The sequence below is a fragment of the Lithobates pipiens genome, unplaced genomic scaffold (genome assembly GCF_037356315.1).
Source record: "Lithobates pipiens isolate NorthernLeopardFrog02 unplaced genomic scaffold, aLitPip1_a1.2 Scaffold_3, whole genome shotgun sequence".
Taxonomy (NCBI): Eukaryota; Metazoa; Chordata; class Amphibia; order Anura; family Ranidae; genus Lithobates; species Lithobates pipiens.
This window is the reverse complement of record NW_027507790.1, coordinates 219,002,719-219,029,694: the sequence shown is the minus strand read 5'-3', so window position 1 is coordinate 219,029,694 and position 26,976 is coordinate 219,002,719. Positions and strand designations below refer to the sequence as shown.

Sequence of the window (26,976 nt, the reverse complement as noted above, 5' to 3'; positions counted from 1 at the left end):
CTGGCTTGGGGTGTACTGTGTATATATTGTAAATTTTATGTTTGTATTGGAAGGTTTGGAAGTAATATTTGTGATCTGTCTAAATCATTTTATGCTCCTCTTTTAGCACAGAGCGTGACAGGGCGCGAGCAGAGCAAAGTGCCACAGCCAATAAGATGTTCCAGGCAGACGGCCCACTGGTTCGAGATCAGAAAACGCCCTACACGCTCATTCCACAAGTGCAGGAAGTGTGCCGAGTGGTGGAGGGCTTCATCTATGTGGCCAATGCTGAAGCACATACAAGTAAGAGATCTGGCTGATGGCTGCCAGCTATTGCATATTATTCTGATTGAACTGGTGTGACCAGATTGCAGTAATTTGTTGGTTCTTCAATTGTAATCTAGAAATGACATATTGAATTATTGTGTTCTTCCTTTGTTCACATTTAACTACTTGCCATCCAGGCCAATGCTGACATTTCTCTCCTACATGTAAAATTCATATTGTTTTTTTTTTTTGCTAGAAAATTACATAGAACCCCCAAACATTATTTATGTTTTTTAGCAGACTCTAGAGAATACAATGGCGGTCGTTGCAACTTTTTATCTCGCACTGTATTTGCGCAGCAATTTTTGGAACACTTTTTTGGAAAAAAAAAACAGTTTCATGCGTTAAAAAAGAAACAAAACATTAAAGTTAGCCCAATTTTTTTGCATAATGTTAAAGATGAAGTTACGCCGAGTAAATAGATACCTAACATGTCACGCTTCAAAATTGCACACGCTCGTGGAATGGCGCCAAACTTCGGTACTTAAAAGTCCCCATAGGCGGCACTTTACGTTTTTTTTATTTTTTATTTTTTTACTGATTACATGTTTTGAGTTACAGAAGAGGTCTAGGGCTAGAATTATTGATCTCGCTCTAACGGTTTGGCGATACCTCACATGTGTGGTTTGAACACCATTTTCAAATGTGAGCGGAACTTGCGTATGTGTTTGCTTTTGTGTGCGAGCACACGGAGACAGGGGCGCTTTAAATTTTTTTTTTTTTTTTTTTTTTTTTTTTCATTTTACTTTTCTTTTTTTCGTTTGACACTTTAAAAAAAAATGTATTACTTTTACTCCTATTACAAGGAATGCAAACATCCCTTGTAATAGGAATATGTCATGATCAGTCCTCTTTACAGTGAGCTATGGGGTCAATAAGACCCCGCATCTCACCTAATCGGCTGGAAAGCCTGAAATAAAGAAAACAAAAAACGATCTCGGCTTCCCAGCCGAGGCGGCGCCATTTATTTGAATGCAGAGGCCGGGCGTGACATCATAATATCGCTTCTGGCGTCCAAACGATCATAGAGACTCTGGTGACCGCCAGAGTCTCTATGGTCCTCTGGAAATCTCTATGGTAAACATTCAGGGCCGGCGGATCCGTTCTCCGACTCACAGATGGAAGCAGTGAGTCGGTAGAAGCACCAGAGGGTGGTGCAAGGGGGACGGGAAGTCTCCTCTCGCCAACTGTAAAAACGATCAAGCGGCGAAACAGCCGCTATGGTCGTTCTTATGGTGTAGGAAATCGCCGGCTGAAAAAGACTATCTGAATGATGCCTGTAGCTGCACCCATCATTCGGATATACCCCCGCAAAGTCAAGGATGTCCTATTATGTACCTTGGCCAGGAAGTGGGTAAGGAACTATGTTCTCTAAATCTGAACTCTGGATATCTATAAAACTTAATCTTGCAGTGCCCCCATCCCTAGTGCTGCAAGGGTTAAATGCTCATTTTGTCCAGATGGATGGAAAGATAGAAATAAGCAGAAGAATAAGTTGTATATCTTTTATTCTTAACTCCAACAGTCTTCCTCCCAGTTTTACAACTGGTTCCCGATGCTTCTTTTTACTGGTTCTCTGGTTGCAGCCTTCTCAATGCTATTGCATACAGTCGGTATTATGTTTATTCCTATCCCTTTATGGGAGTCGCTGCAATGTGAAACTGTACAGATACTTTAAGTTCAGCTTCAAAATTAATGCACCATGAGTTTGTACATTTCCTACGATCATGAAAATAAATGAAAACAAAAAGTTTTGCCTTTTTATGGCCTCATGTACATAGACACTTTTGGGCATCTGACAAAAATTGCAGGTGCATTTCTTTGTGCCCAATAGAGACACAACTGGAGTGTAAAACCGACCATAGTAATGAATAGATGTACCTGAATATACGCTGCACAAGCATAAATCCCTGGATGCACAAAACCACTTTCAGGAACTTACATATGCAAGTTTGAAAATGTATCCAAGCACGGCATGCTTGTGTACTGCTACAGTGCACTCAGAAATATTCACAGCGCCTCACTTTTTCCACATTTTGTTATGTTGCAGCTTTATTCCCAAACTGCTTAAATGTGTTATTTTCCTCAAAATTCTGCAAACAATACCCCATAATGACAAAATGAAAAAAGTTTGTTTGAAATCTTTGCAAATTTATTAAAAATAAAAAACAAAATCACATGTACATAATTATTATTCACAGCCTTTGCTCAATACTTTGTTGAAGCACCTTTTAGCACCAATTACAGCCTCAAGTCTTCTTGAGTATGATGCTACAAGCTTGGCACACCTATTTTTGGGCAGTTTCTCCCACTCTTCTTTGCCGAACCTCTGAAGCTTCATCAGGTTGGATGGGGGGGGGGGGGGGGGGCATCTGTGCACAGCCATTTTCAGATCTCTCGAGAGACGTTCAGTTGGGTTCAAGTCTGGGCTCTGGCTGGGCCACTTAAGGACATTCACAGAGATGTCCTGTAACCACGCCTTTGTTATCTTGGCTGTGTTCTTAGGGTTGTTGTCCTGTTGGAAGATGAACCTTTACCCCAGTCTGAGGTCCAGAGTGCTCTGGAGCAGGTTTTCCTCAAAGATGTCTCTGTACATTGCTGCATTCATCTTTCCCTCGATCCTGACTAGTCTCCCAGTTCCTGCCGCTAAAAAACATCCTCACAGCATGATACTGCCACCACCAAACTTCTCTGTAGGGATGGTATTGGCCAGGTGATGAGCAGTGCTTGGTTTCCTCCAGACATGACACTTGCCATTTAGGCCAAAGAGTTTAATCTTTGTTTCATCAGACCAGAGAATTTTGTTCCTCATGGTCTGAGAGTCCTTCAAGTGCCTTTTGGCAAACTCCAGACGGACTGTCATGTGCCTTTTACTGAGAAGTGACTTATGTCTGGCCACTCTACCATACAGGCCTGATTGGTGGAGTGCTGCAGAGATGGTTCTTCTGGAATGTTCTCCTCTTTCCACAGAGAAATGCTGGAGCTCTGTCACAGTAACCATCTGGTTCTTGGTCACCTCCCTGACTAAGGCCCTTGTCCGCTGATCGTTCGGTTTGGCCGGTCGGCCCAGTCTAGTAAGAGTCTTGGTGATTCCAAACTTCTATTTACAGATGGTGGAGGCCACTGTGCTCATTGGGACCTTCAATGCCGTACCCTTGCCCAGATCTGTACCTCCATACAATCCTGCCTTGGAGGTCTACAGACCATTCCTTGGACTTCATGGCTTGGTTTTTGCTCTGACATGCACTGTCAACTGTGGGACCTTTTATATACAGTGGTGTGAAAAAGTGTTTGCCCCCTTCCTCATTTCCTGTTCCTTTGCATGTTTGTCACACTTAAGTGTTTTGGAACATCAAACCAATTTAAACAATAGTCAAGGACAACACAAGTAAACACAAAATGCAATTTGTAAATGAAGGTGTTTATTATTAAAGGTGAAAAAAAATCCAAACCATCATGGCCCTGTGTGAAAAAGTGATTGCCCTCCTTGTTAAAACATACTATAACTGTGGTTGTCCACACCTGAGTTCAATTTCTCTAGCCACACCCAGGCCTGATTATTGCCACACCTGTTCACAATCAAGGCATCACTTAAATAGGAGCTGCTTGACACAGTAAGGTCCACCAGAAGATCCTTAAAAGCTACACATCATGCCGAGACCCAAAGAAATTCAGGAACAATTGAGAAAGAAAGTAATTGAGATCTATCAGTCTGGAAAGGGTTATAAAGCCATTTCCAAAGCTTTGGGAATCCAGCGAACCACAGTGAGAGCCATTATCCACAAATGGCGAAGACATGGAACAGTGGTGAACCTTCCCAGGAGTGGCTGGTCGCCCAAAATTACCCCAAGAGCGCAGCGACGACTCATCCAAGAGGTCACAAAAGACCCCACAACGTCCAAGGAACTGCAGGCCTCACTTGCCTCAGTTAAGGTCAGCGTTCATGCCTCCACCATCAGGAAAAGACTGGGCAAAAATGGCCTGCATGGCAGAGTTCCAAGGAGAAAACCACTGCTGAGCAAAAAGAACATCAAAGCTCATCTCAATTTCTCCACAACACATCTTGATGATCCCCAAGACTTTTGGGACAACATTCTGTGGACCGATGAGACAAAAGTGGAACTCTTTGGAAGGTGTGTGTCCAAGTATATCTGGCGTAGAAGGAACACTGCATTTCATAAAAAGAACATTATACCAACAGTAAAATATGGTGGTGGTAGTGTGATGGTCTGGGGCTGTTTTGCTGCTTCAGTACCTGGAAGACTTGCCGTGATAAAAGGAACTATGAATTCTGCTGTCTACCAAGAGATCCTGAAGGAGAATGTCCGACCATCTGTTCGTGTACTCAAGCTGAAACGAACTTGGGTTCTGCAGCAGGACAATGTTCCTGAACACACCAGCAAGTCCACCACCGAATGGCTGAAGAAAAACAAAATAAAGACTTTGGAGTGGCCTAGCCAAAGTCCTGACCTGAATCCTATTGAGATGTTGTGGTATGACCTTAAAAAGGCCGTTCATGCTCGAAAACCCTCTAATGTAACTGAATTAGGACAATTCTGCAAAGATGAGTGGGCCAAAATTCCTCCAGGATGCTGTAAAAGCCTCATTGCACGTTATCGCAAACGCTTGGTTGCAGTTGTTGCTGCTAAGGGTGGCCCAACCAGTTATTAGGTTTAGGGGGCGATCACTTTTTCACACAGGGCCATGATGGTTTGGATTTTTTTTCACCTTTAATAATAAACACCTTCATTTACAAATTGCATTTTGTGTTTACTTGTGTTGTCCTTGACTATTGTTTAAATTGGTTTGATGTTCCGAAACACTTAAGTGTGACAAACATGCAAAGGAACAGGAAACGAGGAAGGGGGCAAACACTTTTTCACACCACTGTAGACAGGCGTGTGCCTTTCCAAATCATGTCCAATCAACTGAATTTACCACAGGTGGACTCCAATCAAGTTGTAGACACATTCCTTGGTTAAGGTATCTGCCTAGAGTATCCTTCAAACCCAGCAGGCCTGGAGGCCACTCTGATAAGAAAGTATGACACGCACACAGAACATGCAGTTCTCAGTGATCTGACGATTTATTTTCGGACTTTAGCTTATAAAGGCAAAATTACATAAAGCGTTACTGGATCTACTGATTACCAATAATACAGACCTGATCACGGATGGGGAAATACGGGACAATTTAGGGAACAGCGATCGCAGGTCAATTGGCTTCCATATAAATCACACAAATAGGAAACATAAAGGGAATACAAAGACACCGAATTTCAAAAGAGCCAACTTCCCTAAACTACGAACCTTGCTAGAAGGCAAAAAATTTGGATAAAATCTTAGGAACAAAGAACACGAAAGAGAGATGGGTTTGCTTTAAGAGCATATTAAATAAGGGCATTAACCAATGCATCCCATTGGCTAATAAATTTAAAAGAGCGAACAAAAGTCCTGGATGGCTTAACTCCAATATAAAAATGCATATAAAAGCAAAAGAGAAGGCCTTCAAAAAATACAAGGTTGAGGGCTCATCATCCGCATTCACACTTTATAAAGAATGCAATAAGGACTGCTCAGAACATGAAAGACGCATAGCGGAGGAGAGCAAAAAAAAAATCTCAAGAAATATAAAACATTATATATAAACAGTAAAAAAAAAAAAGAGGATAGACCATATTGGCCCCATAAAGAATGAGAAAGGGCATCTGGTTACAAAGGATGAGGATATGGCGAAGGTATTGAATTTATTCTTCTCCTCGGTCTTCACTGAGGAATTGGGGGGGCTTCAGTAACCATAACTGCAGGGTTTATCCTCATGACACATCATAGGAAGCACCTCCATGGTTAGCAGAGGACAGAATTAAAATTAGACTTGGGAAACTTAACACTAATAAATCACCAGGACCAGATGGCTTACACCCGAGGGTACTTAGGGAACTCGGTCAAATAATTGCCAGACCATTGTTCATAAATTTTACTGACAGTCTACTGGCTGGAATGGTACCAGCTGATTGGAGAAAAGCCAGTGTAGCACCAATATTTAAAAAGGGCCCAAAATACATCCCTGGGAATTACAGACCAGTTAGCCTAACATCAATAGTATGCAAGCTCTTGGAGGGGATGATAAGGGACTATAGACAAAATTTTAGTAATGAGAACGGTATCATTAGCAGTAATCAGCATGGATTCATGAAGAATCATTCTTGCCAAACCAATCTACTAATGTTCTATGAGGAGGTGAGTTGCCAGCTAGATAAAGGAAGGCCTGTAGACGTGGTGTATCTGGATTTTGCAAAAGCATTTGACACAGTTCCCCATAAACGTTTACTGTACAAAATAAGGTCCGTTGGCATGGACCATAGGGTGAGTACATGGATTGAAAATTGGCTACAAGGACGAGTTCAGAGGGTGGTGATAAATGGGGAGTACTCAGAATGGTCAGGGGTGGGCAGTGGGGTCCCCCAGGCTTCTGTGCAGAATGACTTGCAAATCTCATAAACCCATATTTTTCACAATAGAAAATAGAAAACCGCAAATGTTTAAACTGAGAAAATGTACCATTTTTAGAAAAAAATAAGGTCATTTAGAAATTGATGGCAGCAACATGTCTCAAAAATTTTGGGGCAGGGCAACACAAAACTAGCAAAGTAAGTGGAACTAACAAGGAAGACCTGTAAGAACATTTTGCAACTACGATAATTGAGTTAATTGTCAACAGGTCAGTAACATAATTGGATATAAAAAGAGCGTCTTAGAGAGTCAGAGTGTCTCAGAAGTAAAGATGGGCAGAGGTTCACCAATCTGTGAAAAGCTGTGTCTACAATTGTTGAACAATTTCAGAATAATGTTCCTCAATATAATATTGCAGCGGCTAGTGTGAGTAGACCCTAAGTAATTTTTTAAATGATCTACATAAAGACCATGTTTTACAAAGACAATTTATTACAGGGTACATCCATCATCTATTTGAGAAACATGGTATATTTCCTAAAGCCCAGCACTAGCTACTACAAGCAGCAGTAAAGTGTCCATGAAGAAAAAAAAAAGCTTTCCCACTGCAAGGCAATGCATTGCATACTAGCACATTAAGAGAGACTTACCTTTGAAATTGATTCCTCCAGCATCGCGCTGACAGGGCTTCCATCTTCCCCTGGTCTTCCTTCCGGGTTAGTGGGCCCCGGTCGTATGAATGGGCAAGCCGCGATGACGTCACCCCCACGCATGCGTGTGGCAGTCATGGCCCTGGCACAGCTCTCTCAATGGACCGCATGCACATGCGCCAGTGATGTCACCGACTGCTATACAAGTAAATATCTTCTTAGGTTATTTACAGTACCTACAGGTGAGCCTTATAGGCTTACCTGTAGGTAAAAGATAAACCAAAGAGGTTTACTACCGCTTCAATTCTTTCTGATAGATTCTGCTTTTGCACTTATCAATCATGACAAAGGTAAACCAAATGCAAATCGGGCACAAACATGGTCAGCAAGCATGTTTGGTAAATCCACCTCAAATCCTCAAGAGATATAAGAACTTGACAAAAAATATCCACCTTTAATGGAAATGTAGCATCCCCTAGCTGTGTTGCTAGCGTTTTTTTTTTTTTTTTTATGAATAGTACTTACATTTATACAGGCTAGGCTGCCAGCCAAGCCTGTCCTGTGTTTTTGTTCTGGGTTGGACAGAAATCCTGAGAGAGCTGGATGACTCGCAGGCATCATCACTGAGACTTTCCCCCTACTTCTCAAATGTTCTGTAACCTTCTAGAAGAAGGTGAAGGGAGGTAAGGTGGAGTTCCCTGGAGTATTCTGAGGGCCCTGGCCAATCCCCAACTTGTATTGGCAGGAGGCAGGCCCCCTTAAATACTCATTATCAGCCCAGCTGGGGCGGAGTTATTCGGGTGGAAACTGGAGATGGAGTCTTGGGCTGTTGTGGCATTTAAGGGAGCTCCCCAGTCTGGGGGGAAAGGGGGGGGGGGGATGACCTTGTGCCTGGGCTCTTGTGCGGCCAGGACCCTCTCAAGACACACATTAGTGTCCTGGCCAGTAGGCAGAGGAGTAAGGAGAGGTCAGCATGGAAAGTGGAAAGAGGCTGTTGCAGCCAGGAGGGCAGGCAGGTGATACTGGGAGCAGTTTCCACATGTGGGACAGCTAGCACTAAGAACTACTACCATTTTGCTACACCATAGGGGCCTGCGGTCCCTGCCTGCAAAGGGCATTTGCTTTGGGCCTGGCTAAGCCAGTGTCAGGCCCTAACCACAGTGCTAGTTGGTTCTTGGAGTGATAGTCTGCAAGCAAGGTTTGTGGTGGAGGAGAAAGAGAAGAGGTATATACCTGTGGTGTATATAGTTCAGTCCCTAAATTTCTTATCTTCAATCAAGATGGCATCCCATATGCGCCCTATCCCCATTCAAGTTATATTCCCCTAATAAAACAAAACAAAGTACAAGGACTGTTTCTTGACTGAAGTATGTCTGGAAATTTATGTGCCTGGCTGTGCAGGGTGAGAGGCGAACCACAATCGCCAGCGGCCCCTACGGGGATATTGCTACAGAAATATCACATTTAGGTCGTCAAACCCTTCCAATGAAATGTTTTTTTTTTATTTCCCTGACCTGCACTTTTTATTGTTTGCAAAAGAGCAGCATAGAGGAAAGGTTTACTTCTGTAGAAGGCTGGAGCTTTCATATCCTTGGCTGCTGATGTTGAAGACATATTGCCAGTACAGGAAATACTTCAGGGTTTCTACATAGTTAAATTGAGAATTTAGAAAGAGATATTACATAGTTACATTGTTAGTAAGGTTGAATAAAGACACCAATCCATGTGAGTGAGGGTGTGCGTGTCTACAATTATCCTTATCCCTGTACATATAATGCTCATCTATTATATTATTATTTATTTAAGATACCCATATAGCGCCATCAGTTTACGCAGCACTCCACACACTCACATCGGTCCCTACCCTCAAGGAGCCCACAATCCAAGGTCCCCAACTCACATTCATATTCTAGGGCCAATTGTTGGACAGAAGCCAATTAACCTACCTTTTGGAGTGTGGGAGGAAATTGGAGTACTGGGAGGAAATCCACACAGGGACAGGGAGAACATGCAAACTCCAGGCAGGTAGTGTCATGGTTGGGATTTGAACCAGCGACCCCTTTTTACTGCTAGGTGAGAGTGCTATCCACTACACCACTGTGCCGCTAAATGTCGCAGGTCCGAGCCAAATGTGTGGTTACCAGTCACACGACTCCTCCCATTGCATTTTAATATGCTGTGAAACATAGTTAGTAAGGTTAAATAAAGACACCAGTCCAACCTAAGTGAGTGTCTACAATTGTCCCTATCCCTGTACATTTCACACTCACATTGGTCCCTACCCTCAAGGAGCACACAATACAAGGTCCCCATTCATATACTAGGGCCAATTTTGGACAGAAGCCAATTAACCTACCAGCATGTCTTTGGAGTGTGGGAGGAAACCAGAGTACCCGGAGGAAACCCACACAGGCACAGGGAGAACATACAAACTCCAGGCTGATAGGGTCATTGTTGGGATTCGAACCAGCAACCCTTTTTACTACTAGGTGTGAGTGCTAACCACTACACCAGTGTGCCACCCAAACACAAAGGAAAAGGAAAACAATTATTTTAGGTTTATAGCAATGTATATAATAAGAGTCAGTGGAACACTTAGTTATTTTAATTTAAGAAATTATATGAAAAAAAATATTTCTACTGCATATAGCAGCTAATCGGAAACTCCCGTTTAGGTTTCTAGTACACTGAGGATGCCTGGTTGCCTTTTTTGATATTCATGTTTCAGACAGTTACACAGGAGCTAATGCTTGCTACTTACATGCTATAACAATGTTTGTTCAGTGAGATTTGGTGGTAAGATTTAGTCAACATTGAAAATGGAGCTTAAAGATGCATACAGGAAACCTATCCATATTTTAGTTACCAGTCCTCCCACTTCATTTGGTTGGTGATCTAGAATTCCTATCTCTTTACCTCTTTGTGATGTAGAGGACATACACCCATGAACATCCACTCTACCTTCCCTTGTTATCTCACATTCAGGAAGCTTCTAAATTGTAAGTACTACGATGTTTCTCATAGCCACATATTTCTAGTTTCAGGCTTGTATTAATCTAGCCATAGATGGATCGCAATTTGGCCAGTTGAGCAAGGACCTAACGAATGTTGATCCAATCATGGCTGTTCCTGTTAGAGAGTAGTTGATTTAATTATCAACTTCTCTTGAACGGAACTGTTGGAAAACTTTGATTCGATCAGCGCCTGCACCCAACCGACTGCAGTGCTGATCAGTATATTCTGATAGTGGAGGAGTCCCCGCTGTCAGAATACAATAGCACAACGGGGAGGATTCCTCCAGTCACCTCGTCTGCTTTTTTTTTTTTTAACCAGCAAAACCGAACTATCCATAGATGGTGGCAGAAGTCTCACTAAAATAAACATGTGACGAAGATCCTGCATCAGTTAGGCTTATTGCCTTATTGTTTGGACTTCCAGCAATATTTTGTTTGAATCCTCCAAAGTAGGGAAAATGTAGTGATGAACATAGGTAACAACTGTTGGCCAACCATTAACTATCATAGGTTACATTTTTTGCAAAGATCCAACATTTTAGGTGTAAACATAGTGATTAGTTCTATGGTTTTCATGAAGTGTTGTTACTAAGGTCGGTGTTACCTGGTGCGGTAAAACATGTTGTCACCTCCCCTTCAATTTAAATTACCCCACCCCCCCACCTTTTAATTTAAATTCCCTGCATCCCACAATCTCACATTACATACAATTCCCCTGCACCCACCTCACCAGGAGGGTCTCGCCTCTCCCCCGGTTGCCATCACTCCATCCAGCTCTGGCTAGTAAACAACCGCCTGTTACCAGCACAACTGGAGAGAGCACACCGTGTGATGACATCACTAAATCCAGTAGCAGGAGCTTTACATGGGTACTGCATGGTTCACTCTCTCTCTGGTGGTGTGGGTGCTGCGTGACTCGTGCTCTCACTGGTGGTGTGGGTACTGCATGACTCGTGCGCTCTCTCTCTGGTGGTGCAGGTACAGCGTGGCTCTCTCTCTGGTGGTGTGGGTACCGCGTGACTCGCGCTCTCTCTCTGGTGGTGCAGGTACTTCGTGACTCGCGCTCTCTCTGGTGGTGCAGATACTTCGTGACTCGCTCTCTCTCTCTGGTGGTGCAGGTACTTCGTGACTCGCTCTCTCTCTCTCTGGTGGTGCAGGTACTGCATGGCTCGCGCATCCCACCAGAGCTCCCACTGGCTGCTGACATCTTCAGGTGGAGAACTTCCAGGTCTCAACCTCCGGCTGCTTTCATTGGCCTGGTGGTTGGTGACGTTCAGCCATGTCTCTTCTGCAATAAAATTCCTGCCTGTTTGCCTTTTTTTTATTTCATTTTATTTCTTCTTTAGCTAAAGTTAGGGCCCACCAGGGATGATATCAACATTTGGCCTAGGTTTACTCCTGGGTGTTTCGACTTCTTGCACTCTAAAAATATTATAAATAAACAATTTTCTGAATGCAAAATTTCTTGAAACCTAAGTTTTGCACAAAATTTCCAGTTTTGACAGAATTTTGACTCATTTGTCCTATAATTTAGCCTTGTAGCACTGCACTCAATGTAGATACGTTCAGACACTCCTTTTAGTACTTCTCATTTAGATAAGTTCAGCTACTTCCCTTTGCGTTAGGACAAGGGTTGTGCGATTGTTACCATCATGCATGTCCCTTTCCCATGTTACTCTGCAAGAAACCTTTAGTCAAGCTGGCAAAGGTTTCTAGCTCTATGCCAACATGTCACTAATAAATAGCTTTTTTCGGGAATCCATCTACTGTAAAATTAGTCCATGAGACCCCTTCATCTTATGTCCTAACTTCTATGTGTTTATTTGTTTTATGAATGGAATGTTCTATAACTGCCTTATTATGTACACATAGGGTAAAACGCAGAGAAGGTAAAATGAGGATGTGATGGCCTCTCACCGAGAGCCCTGTGCTTGTACTCACGATCGAGACTCAGGACTCCCGATTCCTGATTGCTGTGATAACCTCTGATTAGTCACCCATGGGTTCTCTTTCTCCTCTAGATGGAGAGAAAGATGCATTGTATGTTTCTCTCCTTGCAGTGGAGAAAAATGTCAACAAATAAGTGTGTGGGGAAAAATAAATAAATAAATTGCGCATATAATATATATATATATATATATATATATATATATATATATATATATATATATATCTACACATTATACAGTAAAACCTTGGTTTGAGAGCAACGAGCAACATTTTTAAATAAATTTTGACCTGATATACAAGTAGCATCGTGTCACAACTGGGCATAAAAAAAAGAGAGGTGCCTCTAAGTGTAGCTATATGGTTACATTTAATGAAGGTACAACATTTAGCAACTCACATGGTTGATGATTAAAAGAGGCACATCTAATTATGCAGGCATCCGGGGTAAAGTTGTCCACATAGACCGTCCTCCTCACCACCATCGATGTCATCCCTTCCACTCTGCGCTCCATGAGTGCTTCAAGCCACGCTTTCAAAACGCTCTACTGCAGAGCAGTCTTCCTGGTCACGGTTGCAGACTGACAGCGGTGAGAGCCAGCGGTGCGGAGGACTGTCTATGTGGACAGCTTTACCCCGGATGCCTGCATACTTTGATGTGCCTCTTTTAATCATCAATCATGTGACTTGCTAAATGTTGTACCTTCAATAAATGTAACCATATTACTACACTTAGAGGCGCCTCTCTTCTCTTTTATACTCTGTAGCTCCTTCTGGATTTTGCTTCTAATCCCCTTGTGGAGGCTTCCATTTGTGGATGGACATTTTATGGTTGCACAACCTGATCACATTGCTATAATATTTTTATATGGACTGTAAACTGAAGAGTTTATGAATAAATGGTTGTGGAACAAATCGTAAGAAATCATTCTTTGTTATGGGGAAATTCACTTTGATATTCCAATTCTTTGGATTCCAAGCATGCTTCCGGAATGAATTATGCTCGCAATCCAAGGTTTTACTGTATACCAAACTATAAAGAAAAAAGCCAGATGGAGGTTTGATCTAGGTCAGTGCCAGGGTTAGTGTTGGGGTCAAAGATCAGAGTCAATATATTTTGGGTAGGGTTTTAATTTTATTTTATTTTTATTTTTTTAAATGCATTTTTAAATTGGTGTCAGTGTGTTTTAGGTAGGATAAAAAAAAGCAGGATGTGCACCATTGTTTCTGGGCCCTAGTACAGGTACAAACAACAAATAACGTACACATATGTGGTATCACTGTGATCGTCAGGAACAGGAGGGTTGTTCTTTGGTGGTAGGTTATGCTAATAGCAAGACATACACAGATAATTTTTTTTTTTTTTTTTTTTTTACTATTTTGAGACAGTTTTCCTTTGAAAATAGAAAAAAATCATGAGATATCCATTACAATAAAAAAAATATCCACCAGGATACACAAAGTAGTTGCCATGATATGTACAGTTTTTCTAGGACACGTCAAAGTTGCAAAATTGTGTTCAGGTATTAACATTTGTTTTACCCTCCACCACGAAGGGATAAAGCAAAGCCGTTCAATAAGATAAAAAAAAAAGCAGAAATAAAAAAAAAAAAAAAATCACAGTGATCCCATGATTAAGAGACAATCCTCTGGGCTCCCAATTGTTAGTATTAGATTAAGAGCTGTTGGCTAGTTTTAAAATACATGTCTGTATAAATTTAGTATGAATTGTCCTGTGACATCTATGTACTGTGTATCATGCTGACAACGTATTGTGAAATAACAGTAAATACATGAAGCGTGATGTGTGATGGTGTTACTCCTGTGATGTTCCTATATAGGACACAATCGTGATGAAGAAGTAGCTCAGATCAGGACAATGATGGATCCAAACCTGGGGCCTCAGCGGAGACCTTTGTTGGTTCTGGCTTGTGTCACCAACCCCGGGGACAAGAGGATTCCCTGCGTGTACCTGGCGCATGAATTGTGTTTGAGCAACCTGAACCGGCCATGGATGGTAATATTTCCATTTTTTCTTTTGTGTTCTATAACTTTTTTTTTTTGGTTTGTTTTTTTTCCCCCATAAATTTTATTTGAGAACATGCATTTTAGGGTGGTTTATCAGAATGCTGACCATCATGGAGAGCTCCGTGGAATTGCAGGGTGCAGGCCTGCTTGTTTTTTTACTATTCCTGTAAATTATTTCTGGTGGAACAATGGCTTCCATGTTACATTTATTTTAAAACCTTTTAGATAAATTATCTGTTTTATTTCCTTAGCAATTAAGTAAGGGAATCCCAGTAATCAAATGGAAACTATAAAGGCCTATTCACGCCACTGAATTTTGGTAGCGAGATGCACACATTGGGGTGCCATAGATTTTGAGATGCACTGCAGAGTACATTCATGTGCTGCCATGTATTGTGGTGTACTACGTTGGAAAAAAGAAAAATAGTTTTGACCCATGTAATGTGGCGCAAATTGTTGATCTGAGACAGTATATAGGATAAGTTCTATAAAAGTTCATGCTTAAAAGAGCTTATCCACATTGGCAGCCGGTTCAAGAGAAGAAGTAAGCTCTAGGTCAGTGTTTATTCAGTAAGGGCACCTTCCCAAATTATGGACCGTCTCGAAGCACTCTGACCAAATTATGGACAGTCTCGAGGCGCTCTGACCAAATTATGGACAGTCTCGAGGCACGCTGACCAAATTATGGACAGTCTCGAGACACTCTGACCAAATTATGGACAGTCTCGAGGCGCTCTGACCAAATTATGGACAGTCTCGAGGCACTCTGACCAAATTATGGACAGTCTCGAGGCACTCTGACCAAATTATGGACAGTCTCGAGGCACTCTGACCAAATTATGGACAGTCTCGAGGCACTCTGACCAAATTATGGACAGTCTCGAGGCACTCTGACCAAATTATGGACAGTCTCGAGGCACTCTGACCAAATTATGGACAGTCTCGAGGCACTCTGACCAAATTATGGACAGTCTCGAGGCACTCTGACCAAATTATGGACAGTCTCGAGGCACTCTGACCAAATTATGGACAGTCTCGAGGCACTCTGACCAAATTATGGACAGTCTCGAGGCACTCTGACCAAATTATGGACAGTCTCGAGGCACTCTGACCAAATTATGGACAGTCTCGAGGCACTCTGACCAAATTATGGACAGTCTCGAGGCACTCTGACCAAATTATGGACAGTCTCGAGGCACTCTGACCAAATTATGGACAGTCTCGAGGCACCTTTCCACATTATGGACAGTCTCGAGGCGCCCTTCCACATTATGGACAGTCTTGAGGCGCCCTTCCACATTATGGACAGTCTTGAGGCGCCCTTCCACATTATGGACAGTCTTGAGGCGCCCTTCCACATTATGGACAGTCTTGAGGCGCCCTTCCACATTATGGACAGTCTTGAGGCGCCCTTCCACATTATGGACAGTCTTGAGGCGCCCTTCCACATTATGGACAGTCTTGAGGCGCCCTTCCACATTATGGACAGTCTTGAGGCGCCCTTCCACATTATGGACAGTCTTGAGGCGCCCTTCCACATTATGGACAGTCTTGAGGCGCCCTTCCACATTATGGACAGTCTTGAGGCGCCCTTCCACATTATGGACAGTCTTGAGGCGCCCTTCCACATTATGGACAGTCTTGAGGCGCCCTTCCACATTATGGACAGTCTTGAGGCGCCCTTCCACATTATGGACAGTCTTGAGGCGCCCTTCTACATTATGGACAGTCTTGAGGCGCCCTTCCACATTATGGACAGTCTCTCGAGGCGCCCTTCCACATTATGGACAGTCTCTCGAGGCGCCCTTCCACATTATGGACAGTCTCTCGAGGCGCCCTTCCACATTATGGACAGTCTCTCGAGGCGCCCTTCCACATTATGGACAGTCTCTCGAGGCGCCCTTCCACATTATGGACAGTCTCTCGAGGCGCCCTTCCACATTATGGACAGTCTCTCGAGGCGCCCTTCCACATTATTGACAGTCTCTCGAGGCGCCCTTCCACATTATGGACAGTCTCTCGAGGCACCCCACCCTAAAATTGTAAAAAAATATTCTAATTGTTTTACAATTCAGCAACATCCACACACGTAGTACACCTGACGTTAGAGGTGTAAGTTGCTACTGACTAGTATTCCAATGTTTCTCTTCTTCCTCAGTTTTTCTCCATCACTCAGCTAATGTGACCCCAAAATGTATGGAGAGAGGCAGGGGAGGATTAAACAAGCATACTATGCAGGTGGCTGACATCCTCCTCATCAACTGATGTTATTTTTCGTTGGCAGCTAAAAGATCGTACTGGTGCACAATGAATACCTGTGACTTTGTGTGACTAAGGCCCCTTTCACACTTATACGACTTGTCCTACGATTTTGTACTGCAAAATCGCATGACAAGTCATTCTCCATGATTTTCAATGACTACCATTCATATTGGCACAACTTTAAGTTGTGCCGACTTCAAAGTAGTCCCTGTACTTCTTTGGTCCAACTTCAATGTGAGTTGATGTCCATAGACCTCAATGTTAAACCCTCAAGTAGCATGCAAATCGTACCTAAATAATATAGACCCGATTTCAGTACGATTTTGTAAGCACAAGCAGCTTTTTCACCCTTGTCCCACCCAATCCTTTCAGCATAGTAGCCCCTCCCAAGCATATTTTCCTACCACACATTCACTTCCTGGTTATTCCCTCAGCAACAATGTGCTCCAAACAGCCCAAAAAAAGAGATGTCCTTGACAATGAGCAAATCATTCGATTTATCTGTGAGCACCCAGCTATTTATGATTTGTGTGACCCAAACTACAAAGACAAGATAAAGAGAGAAAGAACATGGGTGGAAGTAGCAAGGCTATATTTTGAAAACTGGGATTACTTTTCACTCAGAGAACAGTTATCACACAGTAAGTGTGCCTATTTTGTTGTATTTACTTGCATAGTAAGGTTGAGCAAAGACACCAGTCCATCCAGTCCAGTGAGTGTCTACAATTGTCCCCATCCCTGTACATTACACACTCACATCTGTCCCTACCCACAAGGAGCCCACAATCCAAGGTCCCCATTCATATACTAGGGCCGATTTTGGACAGAAGCCAATTAACCTACCTGCATGTCTTTGGAGTGTGGGAGGAAACCGGAGTACCCGGAGGAAACCCACACAGGCACAGGGAGAACATGCAAACTCCAGGCAGGTAGTGTCGTGGTTGGGATTCAAACCAGCGACCCGTTTTACTGCTAGGCGAGAGTGCTAACCACTACACCACTGTGCCGCCTCTACACCACTCTGCCGCCTTCATATGTCACTCATAGTGTGACAAAGTCGTACAAAGTAGTACTGATCCCAAATCGCGGCAAAATCATGGTAAAATCACATGGCTTTGAAGTCACACAAGTGGGAAAGGGGCCTAAAAGACAGGCTTCATCCACCTGCCCCCTTTGTAAAATTTGTGGGAAACTTATAGGCATTTTGCTGAGGCACCCCTAAAGAAACCTCAAGACACCCTGGTTGAAAATGGCTGCTCTAGGTACAGGAAACAACAAGAAAAGACCAAGCACCTGTAAGTGCAGTTACAGTTAATTTAATAGTAAAAATGGATGAATCCATGGTGTTGGTGTCTGTGTCCATACTAGCGCTCTCTGCACACCATTGGAAGAGATGGAGAGGCCACTAAGGATGAGCTTGGCATGTTTGCACACTCCACGTACAGAGCCCGCCAGGAAGTCGGCACGGTGCTGCACTAATCGCAGGCAGTGAGACATTTTCCCGATGTGCCGCTGCAGAGATCAGGAAATGTCTCACTGCCTGTGATTAGCGCAGCGCCGTGCCGACTTCCTGGCGGGCTCAGCGCGTGGAGTGTGCCAACACACCGGAGCTCATCCCTTGGGCCAGACACCCCAAGCCGGGTCTCTTCTGGCAGCATGACAGCATGCTGAGAGTGTGTGTATGAACATCTAGACACCAGCGCCATGAATGCTCCCTCCAGTCTCCAGATACGCCTGTTTACTTATTACACCTGTCATGCATGCAACACACCAAAGCTGACAGGTGTAAATGGGTTATAATATTTTGGGGTCGGTTATTTGTTAAACGTTTACAAGGTTGTAAACTGATCTATTATATTAAGGTTTCTCATTTCTGTGAAATATTTTCAAATAAGCTTGGGGTGCACCCATAGGATATTCAGCTCTATAAACAATTTTTTTCTGCATAGCGGTTAAGTGTAACTAAATTCAGAGAAAACCGTGTCATTTATTGTAGCTTAGCAGTCCTTAGATGTGGCGGCTGCTTTTGTTTCAGCCTCCCCATAAGAACAGGCTGTAGTTGCATTGGCAGCACTTCAGTTAATTAAAGCTTAAGTTCAAGTCCCTTTTGCTATGCAGAGGAGCAGCGGGGTGCTGTACGTAGCTTCCTGAAACCATCACAGCACCCTGCCTCAGTACTCCTCTCGAGCCATCTGCCCTGATGCAAACTGTGGGCTTGCTTTAGGGAGATTTTGGGCAAATATGAAAATGCCCTGATGGATGGGTGTGCCTGGGCAAACTGCATTTGTATGCAGAATGCCCTAGGTAATGCCCACATATGATGCTTGGCCTCCATTGAAAGAAATGAAACCCCACAGAATGAAAGAGCAGGCCCAGGGACAGTCAGGCTGGGGGAGAACAGGACTATTTGATGCTGGATATACGTCAGCCTGGAAATGAGACATGCTCTATCTGACTTGCTGCAGACCTTTAATGCACACTGTGAGACGGTCACACTGTGCAGTGAGATCAAATTAAGAAGTTTTAGTACATGAAGGGAATATAGTATACCTATGCAAGACTTGAAGGGAAGGCTGATGTTAAGATTTAAAATATGGTTTCCTATGGGAACCCAATGAAATTTGAATCAATTTTTCATTTTACTTATATATATGCCCATGTATCCATGCCCAGACCAGGCACACTATATGTATATGTGTGTGTGTGTGTATATGTATATAAAAGTGATTACAAGGTATACAGAGCCACTCTGATTGGCTTTTGCTTGCTTGTAATTTACTCCCTCTTATGGCAGCAAAGATCACATGCTTTGTGCTTGTTCCTCACAAATTGTAAACGGAGCGCCATTTATAAACGGTGGTCCAGATGTAACTGTCCACCAACTCATTTTTTCCATTATAGAGGTAGTAAGGTGATTAAAGCGGAGTTCCACCCAAAAGGGGAACTTATCTGATTCCTCCCTCCTCTACCAACTCCCAACCCCCCCCCCCCCCCCTGCCACATTTGGCACCTTTCTGGGGGGAGTGGGTACCTGTTTTTGACAGGTATCCTTCCCCACCTCCGGCAGGTGCTGCTGCAGTGGAGTCCATCAGAAGTTCGGCCCACCGCTTCCTTCTCCCGCTGCCAGGCCATTCAAAAAGCGCTATGCGCATTAGGGACTCAGCTGTGAAGCCGCAAGGCTTCACTGCCGGGTTCCCTTACCGGCAATGGTGGCAGCAGCACCCGACGGCAACATCGGCTGGGGCACCGACATCGCTGAATTCAGTACAGGTAAGTGTCCTAATAATAAAAGTCAGCAGCTACAGTATGTGTAAGCTATTGGATGCAAAATGAAACACAGCTTTCTTCTGACTTTGAGGATGAATTACTTCATAGTACCTGCAGCTACAGAGTTCAGGGATGGTTTATTTTAAAACTCTTTTATCGCATGTTAAAAATATGTAAAAAAAAAAATGTAATTTCCATACTCTGAGCACAAATATCCTATAAAGTGTTCATCTTTACTAATTGTTTTAATATGCAGGTGCAGAATACAGAAGCTTCTACTCTGTCTGGACTGTTGGAAGGCATTGAATGGATTCTCTGTGAAGCTGGGAAGAAATTATAAACACTGACAAAAATCATGTATTTTTATCTGACTACACGTGATTTATTTTAATGTTTTTGATTTTTTTTTCTTTTTAATTAATTTTAAGAACACATCTGTAGTTTTCTGGAACTTGTACTGTAGGTGCAAATGTGGAGAGACTGGTCTGCCAGGGTGGACTAATACAGTGGTCATCAATCCTGTCCTCAGGGCCCACTAACAGGCCAGGTTTGCAAGATAACTGAAATACATCACAGGTGATATCATTTGCTGCTCAGTGATTGCAGTATTCTAGTCTGCATCTCCTCAAGGTAATACATAAAACCTGGCCTGTTAGTGGGTCCTGAGGACAAGTTTGATGACCACTGACATACACTGAAATAAAATAACAGGTTAGTCCAATTTAAGAGCACTTTAAGAAGGTACCAAGAAATATTTTAGGGGTCTTGGCCATTTGGCTTCTGGAATTTGTTCAGACTTCTAATATGGCAATCTTTCAAGACAATTATTGTAAAATAGATCTTTTTTTTTTTTTTTTTCTGCAGAATGATCTCCAAGCTTAAATGCATTCATTTTTTGCACAGTTTGTACACATATGTATTTTTTTATCACTTTATACATCTGTGTTTGTTTTATTAGTGTGTTTAATGTGATGTCTACTATGCTTTTCATGGAATAATAATGCATGCCTTTTTTTTTTATCATGAATCAGTGATGTCCAGTTGGTATCCGTGCGACCTTCTTTTGTGGCCCACTCTGTTCCTCCTCCCCCTTGTTTTTGCTGAGAAATCCTGGCTGTCCAGTTGAAAGTAGAACTAAACCCCTTTCAATTCTACTTTTTCCCAAAGTAGTTACATTCAAGTCATGTTGTGAATGGTAACAGTCACAGTTGCTGGTGCTCTCACTTGAACTGCCAAGTCCTCAAATGGCTGGTGTCATAACTGATCACATGTGCAGCACAATGGCAAAATGGAAGCTACCTTGCATGTAACAGATTGGAGGGTTTTGTTGCGCTTTGCTGGCAAATGCGGGCTTTTACATTTCAACCCAGTGCAGCTCTAATGCATGTGTCTAATTGCAAAATACTGCATTTAACCTGCTTTGCCTGCAATGCAAACATGTCTCTTACAGAACATAGTGGAGTTGATTTACTAAAGGCAAAAAAGACTGTGCACTTTGCAAATGTAGTTGCACCCTGCAAGTGCAGTTGCTCCAGAGCTTAGTGAATGTTGTAAAGCTGCACAAAAAAAAAAAAACATTTTTGCTTGCACATGATTGGATGATGGAAGTCCGCAGGGCTTCCCCTCATTTACTTATCTCTAGAGCAGAGTGCATCTGCACTTGCAAAGTTCACAATCTATTTGCCTTTAGTAAATCCATTCCACTGTGTTCAGAGAAATACAACTTAAAGCAGGTCACCTGTCTCTTATTCAACCTTACCAATTATGTAATACCTAACCTGTTCTGGACTGTTAAGGTAACTGAAAATCTTCTGGCCTGTGTGTGACGTGCATTTTAAATATTCGTCAAGCACAGGTAGGTGCTTCTTCAATGTGCTTAGCGCTTCAAGCCTCCAAAGCCATAAGATCACTATTAAAATAAATATGTTTACATGACCCATTGCTACATTAAGGTTTCGTTTACCTTTACCAAAAAAATGCTTGTGCAGGTAGAAAAAAAAAAAACAGTGCAGCTTTAAATAAAGTTGGATAATGACCTTGCTATAGGTGTAGGCTATTTACAGTGCAGCCGGAAAGTATTCACAGCGCTTCACCTTTTCCACATTTTATGTTACAGCCTTATTCCAAAATGGATTAAATTTATTATTTTCCTCAAAGTTCTGTTAAAAATATCCCATAATGACAACATGAAAGAAGTTTGTTTGAAATCTTTGCAAATTTATTAAAAATAAAAAAAACAAAAAATCCCATGTATATAAGTATTCACAGCCTTTGCCATGACACTCAAAATTGAGCTCAGGTGCGTCCTGTTTCCACTGATCATTCCTTAGATGTTTCTACAACTTGATTGGAGTCCACATGTGGTAAATTCAGTTGATTGGACATGATTTGGAAAGGCACACACCAGTCTATATAAGGTCCCACAGTTGACAGTGCATGTCAGAGCACAAACCAAGCCATGAAGTCCAAGGAATTGTCTGTAGACCTCCGAAACAGGATTATATCGAGGCACAGATCTGGGGAAGGATACCAAAAAATGTCTGCAGCATTGAAAGTCCCAATAAGCCCAGTGGCCTCCATCATCCATAAATGGAAGAAGTTTGGAACCACCAGGATTCTTCCTAGCCTAGCCAAACTGAGCAACCAGGGGACAAGGGCCTTTGTCGGAGTGAACATCGGGTTCTTGGTCACCTGCCTGATTGAGCTCCAGTGTTTCTCTGTGGAGAAAGGAGAACCTTCCAGAAGAACAACCATCTCTGCAGCTCTCCACCAATCAGGCCTGTATGATAGAGTGGACAGATGAAAGCCACTCCTCAGTAAAAGGCACAGGACGGTCTGCCTGGCATTTGCCAAAAGGCACCTAAAGGACTCTCGGACTATGAGAAACAACATTTTCTGGTCTGATTTGAACTCTTTCGCCTGGAAGGCAAGTGTCATTTCTGAAGGAAACCAAGCACCGCTCATCATCTGGCTAATATCATCCCTACAGTGAAGCATAGTGGAAGCAGCATCATGCTGTGGGGATGTTTTTCAGTGGCAGGAATTGGGAAACTAGTCAGGATCCAGGGAAAGATGAATGCAGCAATGTACAGAGACATCCTTGATGAAAACCTGCTACAGAATGCTCTGGACATCAGACTGGGGCGAAGGTTCATCTTCCAACAGGACAATGACCCAAAGCACACAGCCAAGAAAACAAAGGAGTGGCTACGGGACAACTCTGTGAATGTCCTTGAGTGGCTCAGACTTGAACCCAATCGAACATCTCTGGGGAGATATGAAAATGGATGTGCACTGATGCTCACCATCCAGCCTTATAGAACTGTGATTGGTCCTGCAAGGAAGAATGGTAGAAACTTCCCAAAAATAGATGTGCCAAGCTTGTAGAATTATACTGAAAAAGAATTGAGGCTGTAATTGGTGCCAAAGGTGCTTCCACAAAGTATTGAGTAAATGTTGTGAATAATGTGCATGGGATTTTTTCCCTTTTTTTATTTTTAATAAATTTGCAACTTCTTTTACATTGTCATTTTGGGGTATTGTTTGTAGAATTTTGAGGAAAATAATTTAATCTATATTGGAATAAGGCTGTAACATAACAAAATGTGGAAAAAGTGAAGAGCTGTTAATACTTTCCGGGTGCACTGTACATGCCTGCTGAAGCCTGGCTGTTTCAAATCCACCGCACATGTGCAGGAGTTTCAGAGATCACGTCTGTGATGATGGGGTGAACAGTAACAGCTGGGTTTGTTTTAGCGACATCCTAGCAACAAGGGAAGGCAGGACGATATAATCTCTGGGAGTTTTATGGCCAGGCTTCAGGGGGTACAGTATGTAAATGGCCTACACCTATAACAAGGGCATTATCCAATTTTTAAGGATGCACAGTTTTTATATACAGGTGCCCCTTACCTGCAAGTTTTTTTGGCAAACTAACCTTTTAAATTCAAATAATCCACAGCTGACTACACAGCCATAAAATGTAGGACCAGCGTTGTGGTGTATGGTGGAGAGCAGTTAACAACATCTGATCTCCATTATAAATAGTCCTTAAATGTGTCTATTTATAGATTATTAACTGCCTATTAAACAGTAACATTTTCATGTGGGAATATGCAAAAACTCATGAATAAGCAAATCTTTCCTTACTCCGTTCTATTTGAAGGAAATTTTATAGCTGACACTTTCTATGAATACAACCTGTTAATCTATACAATGTGCTATTTTTGACTAGCTTTCCTTTTTTATACAGTTCAGTTTACTCTATTTTACATCTTTTCATTGCTGTTTGCACTTATAATGTGTTTGAATCTTTATTTTATATTTTTGTTTTATATAATTGGTATATAAAATATATTGTTTTATATAAATGATAAATAAATTTCTTGTACAAATATAGTCTGCTTCAAGGGGATTTCCACAAAGCATTTTTGGTAATATGGGCCTTAGCTTGTATATATGGATTGCAAGCTTCCATGGAGGCAGGGATGTCTGTGAAGAGTGCACAGACTATCTCTTATATTCACCGACCGACATAGCTCCTCTCTGTAACAAAATGGGTTGTCAGCCCTATCACTGGAGATTACTAGGCAAAGTTGTAACACAACACTTCAGAACTTTTAGTTCCACCTTAGGCTACAACCCCCACAGCCTGCCCTAGCAGACTCAGTTTTATTTTGCCTCGTGAAGGAGATGCCCATAGGTCCGTGTTTTTTTTGATGCAGAAGCTTGGCTTTTTGCACAAGATAAATGATCCTGTGATCTATCAACAGCCGGCTGGGTGACAGGCTGGTTCACTTCTCCTTGTAGTCTCCCCAGTCCAGCCATCGAGCGTGTGCAGGTCGCAGCTACGACTCAGCAGGCCACGACATACCTCAGCTACAGAGGTGGTCGGTGAGCTTTATGCTCCGGGGCATACATATGACCGGGCTACTGATGTCTGCGTCACAGTATGCCAGGCCAGTAGTCTTCCCTGTACTGATCAGGAGTTGACTACCATGGAATGTCCCCCAGCTCTTCAGGACTGGTAAGTACAGCTCTCCCTGTCTCGGCAGGGTGCAGCAGCCGGACATTCCCTGGGAGGTCGATTCGGGGGCCCCCCTCACCCCCCTCTCTGCTCTCCCCTGTCCCTAACTCCCCTCCTTCACCCCCTCACGGGGGGGGGGGGGGGGGGGCGTGATGCTGAGCAGTGTGTGCGTGTGCCCTGGGCTCTCACCTGGGGGTTTAGCTGTACTGGGGTGCCTGGGTCCTACAGTTTAGTCCCGCTGGATGCCTGTGTGGTCTGCCCCTGTGTTGGTGCAGCGCTGTGTCTGCCTACACAAAGGCTTAATTCTCCATCCTGCTTTACCATCGCTGGCTTTAACGGCATGGCTATTGAGAGGCAGGTATTGAGGAACCGGGGTCTGTCGGACTCTGTGATCCCAACTATGTTGAGAGCACGGAAATCTTCTCGGAAGATAAACCATCATACCTGGAAGGCCTACATCTCCATGTGTGAGGAGAAAGGATGGCATCTGCGCTCCTTTTCCATATCCAGGATCCTGCTGTTTCTTCAGCAAGGAGTAGACCAGAAATTGTCATTAAGCACCATTAAAGGGCAAATTTCAGCCTTAGCTGTCTTTTTTTAGTGACCCCTGGCATCTCACTCCTTAGTGAGTACCTTCGTTCAGGGGGTACGACATGTAGTCCCGCCGGTGCGTCCACAGTTACCCCCTTGGGATCTGAACCTGCTGTTGGCGCTTCAAAAACCACCATTTGAAAACAGTGAGATTCCCCTGTTGACTCTTTCCCAGAAAGTGGCCATCACATCAGCCAGGAGGGTTTCGGAACTGGCAGCCTTGTCTTGCAAGTCGCCGTCTCTGGTTATCCACAGGGATAAGGTGGTATTGCATCCGCAACCGTCTTTTCTACCAAAAGTGGACATTGTATTGCCATCTCTGTGTCCTAAGCTGAAGCACCCTAAGGAGGTGGCCCTTCACACTCTGGGTTTTCACACTTCTGGCTCTTAAGGTGTATTTGTCTGCCACGGCTCCCTTTCGGAAGTCAGACTCACTGTTTGTTTCGGTGGCTGGTCCAAAGAAAGACATGGCGGTCTCGTCTGCCACCATTTCCAGGTGGATCAGACAGATTGTAGTACAAGCCTACGCCTTGAAGGGGCAAGTGCCCCCCTTTCTGGTCACAGCCCACTCCACAAGGTCAATCAGAACATCTTGGGCCTTCCGACACCAAGCGTCTGTCGCTCAGGTGTGTAAGGCGGCGACCTGGCCGTCTGTCCACACGTTTACCAAGTTCTACAAGGTAGACATCAGTGCATCGGCTGATGCTTGTTTTGGCCGCAAAGTTTTGCAGGCGGCCGTGTAGTTGCAATTTGAATATGCAATATATATTTTCTGTTTTTCATGGTTTTTCGATAAAAACACAGTACTGTTATGTTAATGCACTGTTGCATTACTTCTGCAGTTTGGTGCAGTCTTGGGTGATCACTCCTGTTGAGGATACCCTGTTTTTTTGTGGTGGTTTTTCCACGCACTGTGTGGCACTGCTTGGGGACGTCCCACTTGTTACAGAGCCGAGCTGGGTCAGTCGGTGAATATAAGAACGAATAAGATTTTTTGTACACACCATAAAATCCTTTTCTCTGTAATTCACCAACCGACACAGCACCCACCCCTCTTATCTTTAAGTTATACTGCTTGTTGACGTACTGAGGTCTGTCTGCAGATGGCAGGGTTGTTAACCAAGGGACCGCCCCCCTGGGCAGAACTAAGAGTTCTGAGTGTTGTATTACAACTATGCCTAGTATTCTCCTAGTGATAAGGCTAACAATCCATTTGTTACAGAGAGGAGCTGTGTCGGTCGGTGAATTACAGAGAAAAGGATTTTACGGTGAGTACAAAAAATCCTATTTATTTTTTTCAATCTTCAAAACTGTGACAAAAAGTGAGATCTGAAAAATACTCAAAATACATTTTTTTTTTTTTTTAATAACAAGTAGAAAATATCATTTATTTTCAAAAGTATTATATCGCAAAAAATAAAAATGGCAGAGGC

At 43.1% G+C, this 26,976-nt stretch overlaps 1 protein-coding gene across 1 annotated transcript in view; it reads left to right on the top strand.

Annotated features, from left to right (window-relative positions):
* The window catches only part of FBXO4 (F-box protein 4), a 40,225-nt gene extending 16,802 nt beyond the window's left edge, over positions 1-23,423 (top strand). The window contains exons 5-7 of the mRNA XM_077462801.1: positions 107-282; positions 14,211-14,386; positions 20,183-23,423. Of these exons, the coding sequence (XP_077318927.1) occupies positions 107-282; positions 14,211-14,386; positions 20,183-20,266 (436 nt within the window). The 3' untranslated portion in view covers positions 20,267-23,423. The remainder of the gene's footprint in view (positions 1-106; positions 283-14,210; positions 14,387-20,182) is intronic.
* The last annotated feature ends 3,553 nt before the right edge of the window (positions 23,424-26,976 follow it).